At 28.5% G+C, this 18,056-nt stretch overlaps 1 protein-coding gene across 3 annotated transcripts in view; it reads left to right on the top strand.

Moving 5' to 3' along the window:
- LOC111043081 overlaps window positions 1–18,056 on the top strand; it is a 154,539-nt gene that overhangs the window by 63,291 nt on the left and 73,192 nt on the right. For all 3 annotated transcript variants that reach the window (XR_002605531.1, XM_022327890.1, XM_022327889.1), the window contains exons 3-8: window positions 703–893; window positions 1,003–1,126; window positions 1,235–1,352; window positions 2,248–2,409; window positions 2,493–2,622; window positions 5,403–5,527. Coding sequence is in view for 2 of the 3 variants with exons in the window: in XM_022327890.1 (XP_022183582.1) it covers window positions 703–893; window positions 1,003–1,126; window positions 1,235–1,352; window positions 2,248–2,409; window positions 2,493–2,622; window positions 5,403–5,527 (850 nt within the window). In the remaining variant the exon portion in view is untranslated. The remainder of the gene's footprint in view (window positions 1–702; window positions 894–1,002; window positions 1,127–1,234; window positions 1,353–2,247; window positions 2,410–2,492; window positions 2,623–5,402; window positions 5,528–18,056) is intronic.

Below are 18,056 nucleotides of genomic sequence, written 5' to 3'. Positions count from 1 at the left end.
GTTATCAAACGTTTCCAACGTTTGCTGCTATTAAATTTCTTCGTAGAGTAATAATTGTTGAATGTATTCATTTTGAGGTAACCGCGTGTTATCAACATTTTGCTACACGAGTACACGACATGACACGGTGAAGTGTAAGCTCTTTGGTTCTAAGCAAATTGTTGAGTTCTATATAATATTCAGTACACGTAAAGCAACTATAAGCGAAAATAGTAGGAGCCTTATTGTATTTTTCTCCTCCCCCCTCCCCCCCAAAAAAAATACTTGAATATTTTACATCACATTAGAATATTTGAAAAAAATGTTCATCTCTATATCAAAATACTATTTGAGCTTAAGTATAGGCACCTAATCCTAATTAAATGTTTTTAGAACGTCACCTACAAGTTGAAAAAATGTAATTCTACCCATATGAAATCACAGCTACCACCGTATAGTATAAGCCCGACTTTATAGTCATCTTCATGACCTATGCGTCTTCCTCGGACTTTTAGTAACAATGACTATAATACTATATGACGATTTTACGTTGATTGATTTAATGATATGTGTGTCGGTTGGATACATTTTTACGACGTCGCTGAAATGTCACTCCTGCGAAATTTATACATGATTATCAGATAATATGATGAAGCACGGCTGTGGAATAAATTGTATACATCAGAATAATTAATATAATGTTGTTGTTTTTGACATTTTCAGATCGGAGGAACGTCAATACTGTTGGAACTGCAATAGTCGAATAAGTCCTCGATGCGGCCGACGGCTGAGCAGGCACTTGGCCCGCTCTGTTTCGGTGCCTCCAACGAGGAACATCCATAAATCAGTGCCATGTATTATTAGATCTAAGTCAATGCCATATCGCGAAAAGGAAACCGGAAAAATGCCAACGAGTAAGTCGTGTATGAGTGTGTACATATACACCATAATGTAATTTGAAATCGTTTGGACTCTCAAATAATGTAATTATTTTCATTCGTTTTGTTTTGTTTATGTACACAGACTTCGAAAATTCTTCGATCAAGACCTGTTTCTCATTATCGTCGCTGCACCCCTCTACGGTAAATGTAGAGGATGGACAGCAAGCGGCGCAGAGACCGTACAACAGCCTTACCAAAAAAATCAAGTAATTATATTGTACCGATATAATACAATGTATATGTTTATAGTGTCTTACATGCTATACATTCTAAATTTTAATTTTGAAAAATTCTAAAATGTATAAATGTCTTAGGAAAAATGAGACCACGAATCAAGATTGTTGGAGAGGTGATAGTAGTTACGAGTTCTTGTCCAGTTTGAGGACAAGTTATCAGTATCTAATGGACAACAACTTGATCGAAAGCTGCAGAGTAAGCAACATAAACCGTATTACATTACACATTTTAATAATTTGTGAAGCTTATAAATAATAAAAATAAATAAAATAGTTGCACTAAGTAATTTTTAGGTATCCATATTAATTTATATTTATTATATTTATGTAATTAATAATTATGAAGTGGATAAATAGGTGAATTTTATTGCATGTAGTACCCAATTATACAAAACTATACAACATTTTATGTTGTCACCGTCATTACTTATGTTAAGTTAAAATATAAAATAATTGTTATGCACTATTTAACTTTTTTTATATTGACAAGCATGGTAAATGACTTCAAAAAATAAAAATATAATGTCTTTAGTGTGGTTAGGTTCAAAAGAAATATTTTTATTTAATGAAATTAAAATTAATCACCCTTTATTGATGACTATTTAGTTTATAAAATATCAAACGTTTGGGTTATATCAAATGTGATAGTGAAAATTAGGTGTGAATAATTTAAATACTATTGTAGGTACTTAAAAGTTAAATTTGACTTGTAAATAGTTATAAATTTAAAAAGTGACCAAGGGGAAAACCTTGTCAGAGATGGTTTGGTAGGATGAGTGAGGAATGATATCTCAGATATCTACGAGTCAATTCAAATGGACTAGAATGAAGGGAGAAGTTTATTAGAAGCATGTAAAAAGCCTCAATAGCACTGAAAAAGAGAAAAATAGTTTTAAATGATTTTGAATATTTACTACAAGTTTCAGTATACATATTTAACTCATAATAATTACATCATAAAATATAAAAATACCCAATGAAAAATAATAAAAAAAATATTTTTTTTCAATTTAAGAATACTTTTTTTGTATTTTGTGTGTATATATGTACATGTAATCTACAGTTGATTAATTCATATTATTTATTTACAGGAAGTTGGATGTGACCTTAACAATGCTTCACCGATTCAGGATTGGAATGTTGAACGATTAAATATCTACATCAAAGAGTTAGAAAAAAGTTTTTGTTCAGGCTCTGCATCAAAACCCAATAGTTGCAATTTAACAGAAAATGTACTATCACCTAAAAGACTGGTATGATTTAAAGAAATTCATTAAGATTCAATTACATATCAAATTTCTATGAACAAAAATAATGGATATATTTTTAATTTTAGAGTATGAGCGAGGAAGTTCGTAGACTGAATATATTGCGCCATATAGCGCAACTATCCAAAAGACTGCCACACTGTCGAGAACCGTCATTGAACCAAAGCTGCTCGTCCATATATAATGCACATTACTTAGGTTATTATCTTTGACATTTAGATCTTTTTTCAGTTATGAATTGTTGTTAAATATTTATAAACTCAATTTCCTGTGATTCTAGTCCCAATCATAAATATCCCCTATAAATCTTAATCTTTTACAATTTAAAAATGATTTTTATTATTTCTCCATATAAATTATTTTTTTTTTGAAAAAAATTGATTATCTTATGCCAAATTCTATTATGATTGATGTAAACTTTAGACTTCAATTTTTATACTTGTTAATTAGTTTTTAGTATTGTTTTTTTTTTTTTTTTATTGATCTTAAGCTTCGGCAACTGAGGCCATTAGCTGTAGTAGAATTTGTATTGTAGGTTTGTATTGTATATTTTTTGGGACGGTAGGGGGGAACACGTGTGTGTTTGTTTTTGGCAGAATTTCGAATGGGGCACCCGTAGGTTTCTGCCATGCCCCGGGGGTGGGGGATGGCAGCACTTGTTCTCCGGTCACCGCGACTTGTCCGGAGACAAATGCCGCCCGGTAGCCGAGGATCGAACCGCGACCGGCTGCGTCGCAGCGGACGCGTCAGACCACTCGGTCACCTCATCCCCCTAGTATTGTTTATTTCAAGACATAAAATAAAATACTATTGTTGTTTAAGACAACATTGCACACTTGTTAAGGAGTTTAATAATGATCATTTTTAAAAAAATTTAATTTTTGCTAAAAATATTTTAATACGTTTTTAAACTATTTACACATAGAATATATATATATAAATTAGGTCCCATATATGTACATATATATTATATTATAAATAAAGTTTAAAAAAAGTAAACTATAAAGTTTTAGAGATTTTAAAGGATTTTTAAACTATATTTTAGCCAACCCGTTTGTGCCATACATTTTAGATTTAATATTTTAAACGATCATATTCTTAAAAAAAATTACCGATTTGGATATTGTGGGCCACTTGTTTTTAGCATGTACCATAAAATGAAACTGAATACTGTATTTTAAATTCTTTTGTAATTTTACTCATATTGTAGAACCCTGAAGTATAAACGCATTCATTTTATATCAAAGTAAATATATAATTTACAATGGGTATTATCTTTCAATAATTGGTTATGATCACCTTTCAATAAATTATCTATAAGATTTTTGATCACAACTTCAGTTTAAATTTACAAATAATCAAAGGGCTTATTTTATTTTTAAACATAACATTTTGAAAAAAATACATACTATTAATGAAGAGTAACTTCTTATAAAATTGTTGGAAATAATTTATTTTAATCACATATGTTTAGTGGCCAGAATTATTTTTTGAATAACATGATTTATTATTGTGGCTTTCAACTTTATACTTAACTTTCCAATCTGTAATACGTTTTATCATTTGTTGAGTTGAATGTAAGCCAGTCAAATTAGAACCCTCAACAACCAGTCAGATATTTCTATGTTTTTCATTGTTTTGCAATAATGAAAATAATGAATGAATAATACATTATGTTCTTGAATAAATTATTAATAAATTAGAGCTGCATAGGTATTTAAAAAATGGGTTAATTATGGGTATTGGCATATGCTTAACTTATGTCAAAACATATTATTATTGGGATCTTAAAAGTAAACTCTGTGGTGTATTGATGATAGTAAGTTAAAACAGTTTCAAGGCACAAGTATAAAATAACATTGTATACTATTATAAATTCAAAAGTAATTTCAAAGAAATATATAAAGAAATCATTATTAATTTTAGTCACGTTTGATAACAATAAAATAATAATATTCCAGTTTTTATGGACATCATAATTTTGTAACCTAATATTTATGAAAAGTGTTAGGCTGAAAACAAAAGATGTGTAAGAACAATTGAAAATGTTTAAAATATTTTTATTATCTTGTTAATAATAAGTTATTTATACTGTTTACTAACTTGTTAATATTGAAATATTTAATAATACATTATTTAAACTCGAATACTTGATAGTCTTAGGATTGTACAAATTAACTTCTGATATAATAATGATTAAATTATCTTTAAATAATAATGAGCAACTAAAATGAATTCGTAATGTATTTTTTAGAATTCTCTAGATAATGATTAAGAAAGTTGTTATTACCGGCATAAACTTTTTTGGAAAATTTAAAATAAGTCCATCAGCCTTAGTGCTCACTGATTATTGAACAATATATGATTTATTTAATTAATTATCGTTTATTCTTTGCTCATAATGATTACTTTTATGCATACATTATACATGTATCAATTGTTATTATACTTTAAATTACAAACACTATTGATAACCAACAATATAACTATTTAAGTAACTCATCCGTGCATATTAGTTTCTACATTTCATATTAAAATCAATTTTAATGTTATGAAAATGGTTAAGCTTAAAATTGTATGCAAAAAATTATCATTCTTCAATAAAATGAATTTTTGAACTTTTGAGAAAAAACTTTTGATTTTTCACATATATTATTAGATCAAGGCAGAAAGTTATTTAGAATGTTATTTTGTTATTTTTAAAATTTTTAAGTTTATACTCCAAATGCTTTTAAAAATGAAGTAGGTAAATATTATAAAAAACTGTTTTATTTACAATGTAAACATACAATCAAATATTTTGATTTTAATTTATATTTTATATGATATGCCGGATAAAATATGTATTTGATTACAAATTCAAACCCTAGTTATAACAAACTATAGGAATTCAGAAATAATATTTTTTTAGTCTTGTACTTATGTGTTTTTGTTTATTATAAATTAAATGGTATTAACACTTGCTTAATATTTTATAGAAGTAAAATCAAATTTGAGATCCTTGGATCAATGGATGGCCCAAATGGAAGTGAGATTAAAACCTAATTATTTTCGCGTCAATTGGAACCGCCGTGAAATCAGGCAAAAGGCAGAAGAGCACAAGGTAAGATTTATTAGTTGTTAGTAATTTATTACCATAGGTAAGAAACATTTTTGTACACAATTGTATTAGTGTATTTTGTATTTTAATATCTTACATTTTGGAATCAAAGTTAAATACATTTTAATTCATAACCTCATATAGGTATACATAGTTCATGAAAAAAAAACATAAAAGTAGCACAGTTATTCAATCAATTAAATGAATGCTCATATATCACTTTAGGTTTTAATAGTAGTTGTATAATTATTTAAGTGCTTTTATTCAAAATAAAATTGTTGTTGTGGTTGGTTACTGCAAGTAGTCGATACCAAAAATTCAAAATATTGTATTAAAAAGTCATGTATTGTACATACAACTGGAAATGTATTATTGCTTATAGAAATCAACAAATGTTTTTGAATTTTGTTTATGATATTCTAGTGTTATTATTTATCAGGCGCTGTATAGACATTGTATGGTGAGTGAATGAAATTAAAGTCATCTACCTTGATTTTTGGCAGGGGTGATTTACTTACGATTTAAATTGAATAATTTGAGTTAGTATAAGATGTGAACCTTCCGTATGGAATCTGTATCCACTTTGAAATAAATCTGCATATTTGCAATAAATAAAAATAAACATTTACCACAGTATAAATCCAAAAAATAATTTCAAATGTTCCTGGCTAAAAGTAATTATTAACTATTCCTTTAAATATCAAAATAATATAAGATGCAAATGGTATAGAATATGTAAAAATCAACAATAATTATAACATCACACTTATTTTGAGCAGATTGTGAATTTAAAGTCGTCTCGAATTTTATGCACTTGCGTTGTGTATAATAGATATAAAACATTTTTTAATTATTTTGTAATTGGTTTGAAGCTATTTAGTCATGCGTGTTGAGTAGTGTGATATCGTATTGCCATTTTTGATATTGATATTAAATATTAATTTAAAATTTAATATTCGATGACCATGAGTTTTATTCGCAGTCTTAAATTGCTGTAATTTTGTGGGAGGAACAAGGCGATTACCTTTTTCTCCTGATTGGTTCTGTTAGTGTACAATATTTTAGTTCGTAAAAATTACTTTGTTTATTTATAGTTTTAAATAATAAATTGTTTATTATTCAATAATATAATTTTTTAATTATGTCTATTTTTTACCCATAGGTCATATCATTAATTATAAATACTAGTATTATGTATTGTTAACGTCATTAAGTTAATCTTATAAACATAAACAACGTAATATAAGATGTGTTGTAAATAATGAATATGACGTACCTATATTATATAAGAACCTCTTAGCAGTCTTAGCAATAATTTGAAATATATGAACTGTAAAGTGTTAACAGCATAGTATTGTGTGTGTATAATTGTGTATATGTTATATATTAAAGATTATAAATTAAAATTTATATTAAACTTCAATATTGTATTCGCTATTATCAACACGATTCAATTCCAGTAAAAATGTTATAAGTGTTTGAATTCTTTCGGTAGAAATATGGTGCGTTTCGACGAAGTCGATTTACCGGTTATCTTTGCTTACCTTTTATGCTTGAATGTTATTTTTATTAAATATCGATCCTACGGGATGAACTAGTTTGCAAAAAAAAAACTTTTTTTAATCACTGATAGTGGGAAATTTCATACGAATAGGTATAAATTTATTACCTATTGCTTTCTTAAATTGTTGTTGAGTTATTATTGTTATATTATATTCTTACTCTTAAAATATTTTATAAAGAAATTGTAAAATAATTATAATTTATTATAAATATTGTTTGCGCGTTCAACATATTAATGATTCCTTTTATAAAATGTTCGGTTTTGTAGGTTGTATTTGTACATTTTTTTTAGGGACCTTTCATTTTGCAGGTATTGTAATTATTACTGATCAGTGATCAAACATAATAGTGTGCAAAGGAAAATACCGAATGGATAACGCCTTTAATCCTTAATATGAATACAAATATTTATTTTAAGAAAAAATTTGAAGCCTGTCCATACATTTCTGATCATTTTTTATTTATTACAAAACTATGTAGATACTCTTTAAATTTTAGAATTAAAATAACGTCAATAACGAAAATTATATTTTTACGTAAGAAAAAAATGTGTACAGTATTTTCTCACTAATGAGTTAGTTTAATTTTTTGAGTATTGTTCTCAGCGTGAATCAATAATTAATTCTCAGTCTTCTGAATATGATTTTGTCATAAATGATAAATGGTTTGATAAAAAGTCATTAATTGACCTGTTCCCCAATTTATACACTGATTTATAGATTTATTTAACTATACCAAGTGCGACCACTACACGAGATAACTTTATTGGATTAATGATATGTGTTTAAAGTCAATAAATTTAGAATATATAATACGAAAATTGGTTTCAGATATATCTAGAAAAATTTTAATACTATTATGATTTATGAGCTATAAGTTATAAGTTATAACCTGTTTTTAATGTTTAATGAAAATAAAAATATAATTATAGACTTTTTATTATTTCATAGGGCCTTTGAAAATTGTGCCCTGGAGCCTCAAAAATATTATTTTGTATTTGTGTATTATGTATGTATCATTGTACCTTTAGCAAATTAAGAATCTGGTTTAAAAATAACACAATACTTATTAATCTATGTTTAGTTACTTTTCAACATTTAAATAGTGTTTTATAAGATCTGCAGCAAAAAATCAAATTAAACCATATCATATTAGAAAGTATATAGACATGTTGGTACTTAGTAAAGTAATATTTAGATAAATATGAAATAATACTTAGGTATCACATTGCAATTTTTTGCATGAATCAGAAATGTCATTGACACTATATTATTTAATTAATGATGAGATAGTGCCCCGAGGATAATTTCCAATTAAGTTATGTGGATGCCTTAAAGGCCAAGGCTGTGTACTTATATTTTATTACGTCAGTGAAACAATGTCACAAAAATTATTCTGTGAATGGACTCGTCAGCTACAGTTCAATTATTATTATTATCGTCTTTACTATTATTATTCTTGATACAAACTACTAGCTACTGAGCCTCTTCTTTGGAAACGAATCAAATCAAATCAAAAGCATTGTCTTTAGATGTCTTATATGAACCAATGTAACATAATATACTCCCTTAATTGAATTCGCACCAGTTCTTATAACCCGAGTGCGACAATTTTAACTGTGTGTTTATGTATCCTTGTTAAGACAAGCTTTACTTTCTCTCGGCTCATTACGAATCCCATTAAACTGCAGTATTTATTTACTTTTGAGTTGCACGTATTGAATTTTAAACTCACTGTTTACTTTGCTGGCTTCAGTATAGAAAGTAGATATATATACAACGTAGACATAGAATAATATAGAAATGATATTCGATCAGCTGATCGTGTTTTTGTTTACCTAAGATCTGAACTCTGAATCCTGAACTTCTGAGAGACATAGAAACAAGCCCGCTCACAACATGAAGTTAAACTTTGTCTATCCGAGTTAAATCTGAATACATTTACTTTACTGCCGTGATGTCAAGCCTCCAAGGCCAAAATCGCTTAATTCTGCCAAACCTGCACAGTGTTGTAGGTCTTATGCCCTAATGACCTGATGTATACGTTTGCAAGATTATTCGGAATTAGGTTTTCGTTGACATTATAAGTGATTCTCTTTGCAACTTTAATAGTATAATCTGTATATTATTAACATAGTATATGTATACTATGATTAACATAATTTGTATATACTTAAGTACGTTTAACCATCGCTAATTATGGTTATGATTTGACTGTTATAATAACAGTTAAAACTTTAAATACTATTGGGACCACACTTCCTCTTTGCGTCGCTCGGATAACGACTGCTCGCTATAACGTATCGTTTAATTACCGGCATAACCGCCCAAAGGTGTTTAGTGTAAAAATTAGATATTAATATATTACGACGTTTAATATCCTTTCGTACAAAGCGTACGTTCGTTATACATTATTGTATATTATAATATGTGCTTTATTTTCTCTGGCGATCGTTGTAATGATGTACCTACGTACGGTAATTAAGCGTTGATGGACTTAATGTTATTATGAGTCTCATGCTATAATGTTAAGGTTTTAGTTTTGTGTCGAAGACATCAGCTGGCGGTGCATTTAATAGCAGTATTTAGTTTAAAAAACTTTTTAGATGATATTGCGGATGTGAATTTGACGAATTTATGTTTTTTTGACACTACCATACTTATCATGCCACAATTCACTAGTATAGTAATGCAAATCATAAATTTAAAAACAATACATACGACATACCTGTATTCTTTATCCTGTTCTTCTACCAATTGTTAAAATCTGTATGTATTTGGATTATCTTGGTATTTGCTGTTTGCTAACATATTATTTATATTTATAAATTATAATACATATTGTGTATACTGCAGGTTGGGCTTAAAATAACTTATTGAAAACAACAATTTTTACCTTTTTTGTACAGTTCAGGTCAGTTAAATACCAAACGATTGTTAATTTTCAAAATCCTACAAATCACTTTAAAATTTATTGTTAGATAATAATTTATGAAGTTTAGACATTTATTTTATTTAATATATATTTATTATATACAGAGTGATTCACCAAGTATACTCACCCATTTTTTCCTCAATAACGCAGTTGTTCAAAATCTGATTTTTGGAATTTTTAATATACTTAAAGAGTTCAAGACTGTATTTTCAAATCGTTGGGATCTTTTGTAACATTTAATGAACGGCGTGTATAATGGAGATACAAACTTTTGCTTTTCAAAGAAATTCTTCTTTTTTACAGTACATTGTTTGGTGGATAATTTTTCTGAAAATATAAACGTATCTGCAAAAACAAAATTCGAATGAGTAGTTTTTTAGTTATTTATAACTTTGCGTACTATGGATAATATATTTCTATATTATGATAATGGGTATGGTAGATAATATTTGGGTTGTATGGTGATTTTAAAATTGTATTAATAATGTTTATTTTATTAACATTCATAATTCGTAAAAGAAGTCCAAATGAAATAAACATTAAATCTAATGCTGTATATATTATATATTTCTGTAAAACCATTCATAAGGACTTACTCTTAGTATAAACATATCAATATCTAAAAAAATTACACGTTCAAATTTTAAATTAGGACATCAACAATTTCAAAAAAATGATCCACTGAATAATTTAAAGTAAAAACAGGGGCAGGTTCTCATTCGAAGAACAGAAGTTCGTATCTTCACAGGACACTTCTCAAGTAGCACCAAAAAACTCAAAATTATGAAAATATGGCCCTTAACTAGGTATTATTAAAATTCTAAAAATCAGAATTTAAATGGGCTCACTTAAAGGAAAAAGGGATTGAGCTAGATTGATGACCACCCTGTATATAATTTTAAACGTTTCGAATATGTTTCATATATTATGTATTCGTCTATTAATATTATTTTTTTACAACACGAATACGTTGTTGAACTTGATTCAAGGTCGTATACTTTCATCGCGAAGAGGTGTATAGCATAGTTATAGAAGTCAAAATGTCCAGGCAAGGTATAGGTTGGATGATTAATCGGTTTCTTCAATAGTGAAGTAACAAACGCATTTTGTATATCTGTTGTTATGCAGGCGTGTGATGAATAAACTCTATACCTAGTAATAATATTACAACTTGGGTACCGGTGTCTTTGAAAATGAGTTTTATATAACATCGTCGTATACTCGTATATAACGTTATTACTGTGTGCATGGTGTGCGAGTCATTGTTGGCTTAGATTAAATAGGTTCCAAAACACTTTGATAAAATTCGTAATTATTTAGTAGCGTATATACGCATCAAATACTCAACACCTTGCAAGTAGGTATATTTTAAGACTAAAATGTCAAATGATTTATTTTAAATGGTGACTGTAGACGTAGTTATTTTCTACCTGTGCCAAAAATTTAACATTCATATAATTTAGTTTCTAATAAAAAATATATATTATATATACCTACACATCTTATTTAATAAAATATTTAACATAAAACGTATGCTACATAAACTCAACAAAACATTGACATATTACATATACACTATACAGTAATCCGACTCACAATAAATTATATATAGGTAGGTGTAATTTTGTTATTTTTTACTTCTATTTAAATTCATGGGTATAAAATTTTATCTCACAACTACCTATATGGATTTAGATAAAATGAACAATAACTTGATATTTCTTATTGAAACAATAGTATAATAATTAATCCATACATGACATTTAATTTGTCATCACTGTGGGTATATTATACTTTACAAAGACAAATAAACGCTCATTAGGAGTGTCTGTTATAAGAATTGTACTTCCACTTATACTTAACTATAACTTATAATATGAATTATAATTAGTGTAATTTTTAATGATTGTGGCTGACTTGTTTACAAATTAGAAAATTAATTAAATAGTATGTGCAGTATTAAATTTGTACTAATTCGATGTTATCTGAATATTTTCCATACATTTCTTTAAAGTGTAAACGAACTTCAATCATACTTGGGTCATATCATATAAACGAATATGTATACATATTTCAGATTTACTAATAAACATATATATAATTGCCGCATTCGAACACTCGTTGTCGACCACCAGATATATAATATATAGTAGGTGAGGCATATCTTGTTATAACTATTTTAAGGGAAAGTATTCCCAATTCCAATATTCGTCTTAGAAAAAAACAGCACATCGATAACATAATATAGTATATATATTATTTAAGTACCTCGAATTAAATTTGATGCGATATTGTAACCATAATTTCGTATGAACTTCTGGACTTCGGGTCTTATTTTACTAGGTATGTATAAGAAATATCTGTTATTGCATACCTATTACCTATACATTATATATATGGCTATATGCCTTATGTGTACGAGAATAAAATTAAATAATCGACGGGTGTGCTAACAAAAGCCTATAACTTGATGGTGTGGGAGGAAGAGGGTTCCTCGCCGTCGTCGCAGAATAGATTCGATAATAATAAAATTAAAAAAAAAAATTTTAATGAATAGATTATAATATATTGGAGCCGACTGTAGAAGTGCAGACAATGGCAACACGTCTTGTTTGTCGCTATACGCTGTACAATAGCACCAGCCATAATACTCCCTTCCATGTACGAGTATAGGTATTCTGTGAAACGAGTTACACTAATGTGATGCGAGGTTGAATTATAATAACCGCGATGATTGCTATTATTATTATTGCTGTGAGAAATTATTTCGTTTCCACCGTGCATGATAATATTATAGAATATGACTTCAGACACGATTTCAATCACCTCTTATTTTTATGTATCGGTGACTTCGGTGTTCTATCGAATTAGGTATTTTATTTATTTTTCAATACGAAGGAAACGCCACCGCAACGGCTCGCTGCAGCATATTTCGCAATAACATGGAAAAACTCGTTAAGTTCGCTGTTAGCAAAATTACGATTATGGAATAAACGGTTTCTCTGGTTACCTAACAATTGCTATAGTAGTGTCTATCTAGTAATTTTGCAGTAGTAGTGCACGTCACCATAACGAATAAAAATATTATTTTTTGTCGGTATACAGCTATATATACTATATTTGCCACCCGGATAACTGAGTGACCTGTGATCTTTATTGTAGCCTATATATATATATAGATACCTAATAAAAAATATTCAATTTTTAACTATACCGCCATATCCAGACCTTAATCAAACATTTTTGTGGTAGTGTAAGTGTTTTATCAAGAAAAATGGTAGGTATTACATTAACACGCCTCCACTGCTGCGGATCTTGTATACGATGACGATATTTAGGTATTTAATTTGATTTTAATATGGTCAATAACCATCGCTATCAGGCGCTTCCGCCTGAGCGAAGGGATCGCTTCTACTTCTCTTCTTACGCTTGTAATAATAATAAATCGTTAGAGAAACTTCTGCATTTATTATTATACATTTGTATTAATATACATTCATCACACAACATTTGTATATTCAACTAACATATAGCTATTATCAACAAAAAATCTTTTTGTCATATAAGGAAAATATATATTATAGTACCAATATGTATATAATATATAATTTAATCTATTAACTTATGTAAATGTAATGAAAGTTAGGTGTACATCTTAACATTTTCGGAATATTTCGTTTAAGGACTGCATAAATATATTATTTACGAAGCACGAGTGCAATTTATTTTGAATAGCAGGTTATCGCTTAAATTGTCTTTATATATACATGTATAATATACAGTAGGTAGGTGTATTCCGTTTGTGTTTAATTTTGTATACATCTGTTTGTTTACAATATTTAATATTTAATATAGTCTCTTCTCTATTATGGAGACTACAGAATTGAGATATCTTAGTCAATAGAAACTCCTACAGATTACCAACTTCTAACCCAAATGTCAAATATGCGTATTTGAATATTTTTATATTTATCGTAGAAATTATAGCTTAATTACATTTTGTAAATAATTTCATAATTAATTTTTTAATAAATTAACTCTACAAATGTGTTATTTTGCATTATTCCTAATTACCTATTACTTAGAAGTACTGTATTAAGATACCGACGAACGACAATTTTATTATTATTTATCTCATTTATAGTATTTACTATTTAGTTAAATAGATGAATTGTATTTTTTTAATAATCGTGGATTTCTTATATTTCTATAGTATATAATGGTTATGTAATGGTTATTTTTATAAATTATATTTCAAAAATATTAAAAACATATTTGGTCTAGGCCAAATACGGTGAAACACTCTGTATGACTATGTAATATTTATTATAATTTATAACCTAACCACAAATTATATTATAATAGTTATTATATTATATTTGAATATATTAGTATCTTACGAAGATATTCTTATTTAAAATGTCATGAAAACGGAACACTATTTCACTTAAAGTTTGTTTAATTAATACGCGTGGGACATCCTGTATATATGTATATATATAATTAATTTTATATAATGTGTGCTTGTTTGTTAATTGTACACTTTCCACGTCATCAAGACGTTTTCTACTTGTTATACCTACACTTATTCTTTACGTTTAAAAATCTTAATAGTAAAATCTACCTTTTTCTTATTCATTTTTAAATCATTCAAAGTAGTGTATCTGATGTTATTGTTGACGTGTCTACTATAATAAGTGGACTGAAATTCGCGTAAAAATCTATCTGCAACAGTGTACAGGTACGTAACGCTTAGTGAAAAATATTCCATTGTTCGATATCTTATTTACCATCAATGAAATTGGTAACTTTTTTTATATATAATAATACTGTCTTGACATTATATATTGTATGATCTTGACGATTTCGCTTAGACTGTTTTCATGCATCCATTTACATTCGCCGCTGTTTGCTCAAACAAAAGAGCCATGAATGTGCGAAATGGCTACATGTATGCAGGTAGGACAGATAGGTACTGACGAAATATGTATCGGGAAAAAAATGTGCCGATGAACACCGTTTCTCTGACCCTATTATTAAATAATTCACCAATAAGTAGAGTTAGAATTTAACGGCCCCGGTTATAGTTTTCGATTAAACAATTTAGTTTTAGTTGTACATTAATAGTATGATATGAACTAATAGCCAAGAGCCAATGTTATTATGATTCATAAAAAAAAAAAAATAGTATGGTATAGAATCAGTAGTATTCTGTAATCGTCTATAGATTTTCATCCTCCACGAGATCAAAAACAAGAATTTAATTTAAAAATGAATATTAGTTTTGAATAGGAACCCATTTAATAATCAAAGTGTTGATTCAAATGTGTATGAAACTTATACAAAGCCCTCTCAAATGCAAATCTATATGAGAGGACTACTTGTCTGACGTCAACTTCGCATATACATAGGTAACGATATCAATTCTTTATCAATATTCGCCTTGGTCAATGGTCATATTATCGTTTACTAAAAAAATCTATAACTTTTTATATTTTTATTATGCTGGATATATTTTTGATATCTTTATGGAAATCTATTGTATAGGTTTATATTTTTAATTTCGTAATCAGAATCATGAATACTTTTCTAAAAATGTTGGTGTACCGTGGAATATTGACTAAACAACCTTGTCTTAAAAAAATCAAAAAGTGTATCTATGATAACAACTAGTATATTTTTTTTTGTAAAAATGTAATGTCATGTAACTCGATCTACGATAATACATGTATAAACTATAAATGAAACATTTTTTTAGAAAATCAGTGTACCTGGCACACAGGCGTTCGTAGGAATAATCCATAGGGGGTGTGTTGAATTATTTAAGTATAGTACGCCCCCCCCCCCCCATATCATACTATAGGTCGTCAATATCATACTAATATTGTAAGAAAGAGATTATAGATATATTAATATGTATACGAAAGAGATACAGTATAGTTTGTGAAAATGTATATGTAATAGACAATATCTGTGTATTATACATACGAATACAATATGATACAGAATAGATTAATGATTATACACCAGATAATGAATGACCGGTTATCAGTTTTAAACATATACACAATTTTTGAATCGAAAATTGTAAGTAGCCTTACATTTTTGTGTAGGCCGTCAGCACGTCGATGACCTATCAGCTTTTAAATGGGTAACTATACATGTACAAACGATCAGTGAGTACTGCAAGAACACTGCAGGCACACTCGCACGTTCTTATTGATACGACGATTTTCCCTACGGAGATCGTATCGCGCGGCCGATGCTGCTGCATGTACCTATCCGCGTATTGCGTGTAGTTAACAACCAGCAATAGGAATCGGATTTGTTTCACCTGACGGTGGTAAACGTAATAATATTACACGCACGACGGTGATTTACAGTTCTATCCGTCTGTGTGTGTATCTCTCTCTCTCTCTACACATCACATATGCACACATAGGCTAGTGGATTAATAATAATAATAATAATAATAATAATCGATAACCGCGGCCCGACCAGAATGCATATAATGTAGTCTTATATACCGATGCAGCAAACACCTCCCGACGACCCGACGCATTGTCGGGATATGATATATAATAATAATAATATTTCAGGTTGCAGTATGCCGTCGAGTGGTAATTCAAAAAAAAAACCATCATAATATCGTAATATACTCTAGTACCTATACAATAGGTATAACATTATTCGAGAAAAATATGCAATCGGGTCATTGTAACGGAATTTCATTCGACACGGTCTATCATTATATTATGATGATAATGGGCATTAAAATATAATATAATTTTATAAATTATAATGCACAAATATAGTCGTTGATGGTAAACATCCGGACCCGCGGTAATCGGTATACGGTATATCATCCGATCGTACCATAATTTCATGCGAGCACCTCGCATTGTTCTTGCGGAAACCGACTGCGGTGATCGGCCGGTGTGTACGAAAAAAACGAATTTTGTTCTCCTCCCAGACGCGTCATCGTCCTGAACCTGCAGTAGGTAAGGTTGTTGGTACCAAGTATTCCACTCGGCGCAGGAATAATATTTTATATAAACCGCAAATGGCGACGACAGGACATAATCTGCGGACTGCGATGAACGAGAAATTTATCGTTTCATAATAATATGAATAATACGCTTATCCATATATATATGTATAATAATGTATACAACAGAATTTCGCTGCTAAATTGTAGCCACCACGGAGAAAGTTATAATATTGTACTGAAAAAAAATCATTATTAATAATTATAAAAAAAAAACAGTTTTTGTTTTTACTTCCTATGTTATTCGTTCGGATTGTAGGCCGTGTCAAACCGTAAATATATGTAATCATCATTTAGTGTAGTCCGTCTCCTATTGTAACGCGCCAGAATAAAATTAGCGTTTGTTGTGCGTAAATAATTCGTATATTTATCATAATGATTTCCAAACGGACACACAATTCACGGACCATTATTCCGTATTGGCTTAGGGAAAATTATTTTTGATTATTTTTTTTTTTTGCTGTTCTAAAAATGAGAAATCGGTTTATAACATTATAACAAAAGTTTTTCCTCGTCGGCTGCTATATTATGAATATTCTAATAGTTATCAATAGAAAATAATAATAATATATTATGAGTATTTTTATTATTATTTGTTAGATCCAAACTTTAATGTTTGGTATAAATTGCAAATCGTATTTTCGATTTTATATAGGTGTGTATAAAAACGATTATGCATACCTATATGATTTGATATAATATAATTATATATTAGAGTTTGGAAAAATCCCCCATTAAAATAATTACTGCACGCCTACATTTTAATCAAAAATAATAATAGCATTAATTATGCATAATATAATATTTGCATGTAAGTATATACAATATAATATAATTTACAGTTATTGGATTACATTAATTAGGCACCTATTGTTAATTTGTATTTATGTATTATGTGTTGATTGACTATACGCCTACAAATTGTTTTTGTGTTTAATGTAAGTATATCAATAACTGCAGTTAGGGGTATTTAAATAGATACATTTT

Source organism: Myzus persicae, unplaced genomic scaffold (assembly GCF_001856785.1).
Source record: "Myzus persicae strain clone G006 unplaced genomic scaffold, MPER_G0061.0, whole genome shotgun sequence".
Classification (NCBI taxonomy): Eukaryota; Metazoa; Arthropoda; class Insecta; order Hemiptera; family Aphididae; genus Myzus; species Myzus persicae.
Note: the sequence above shows the minus strand (reverse complement) of the source record. Positions and strands in the feature narration are given on the sequence as shown.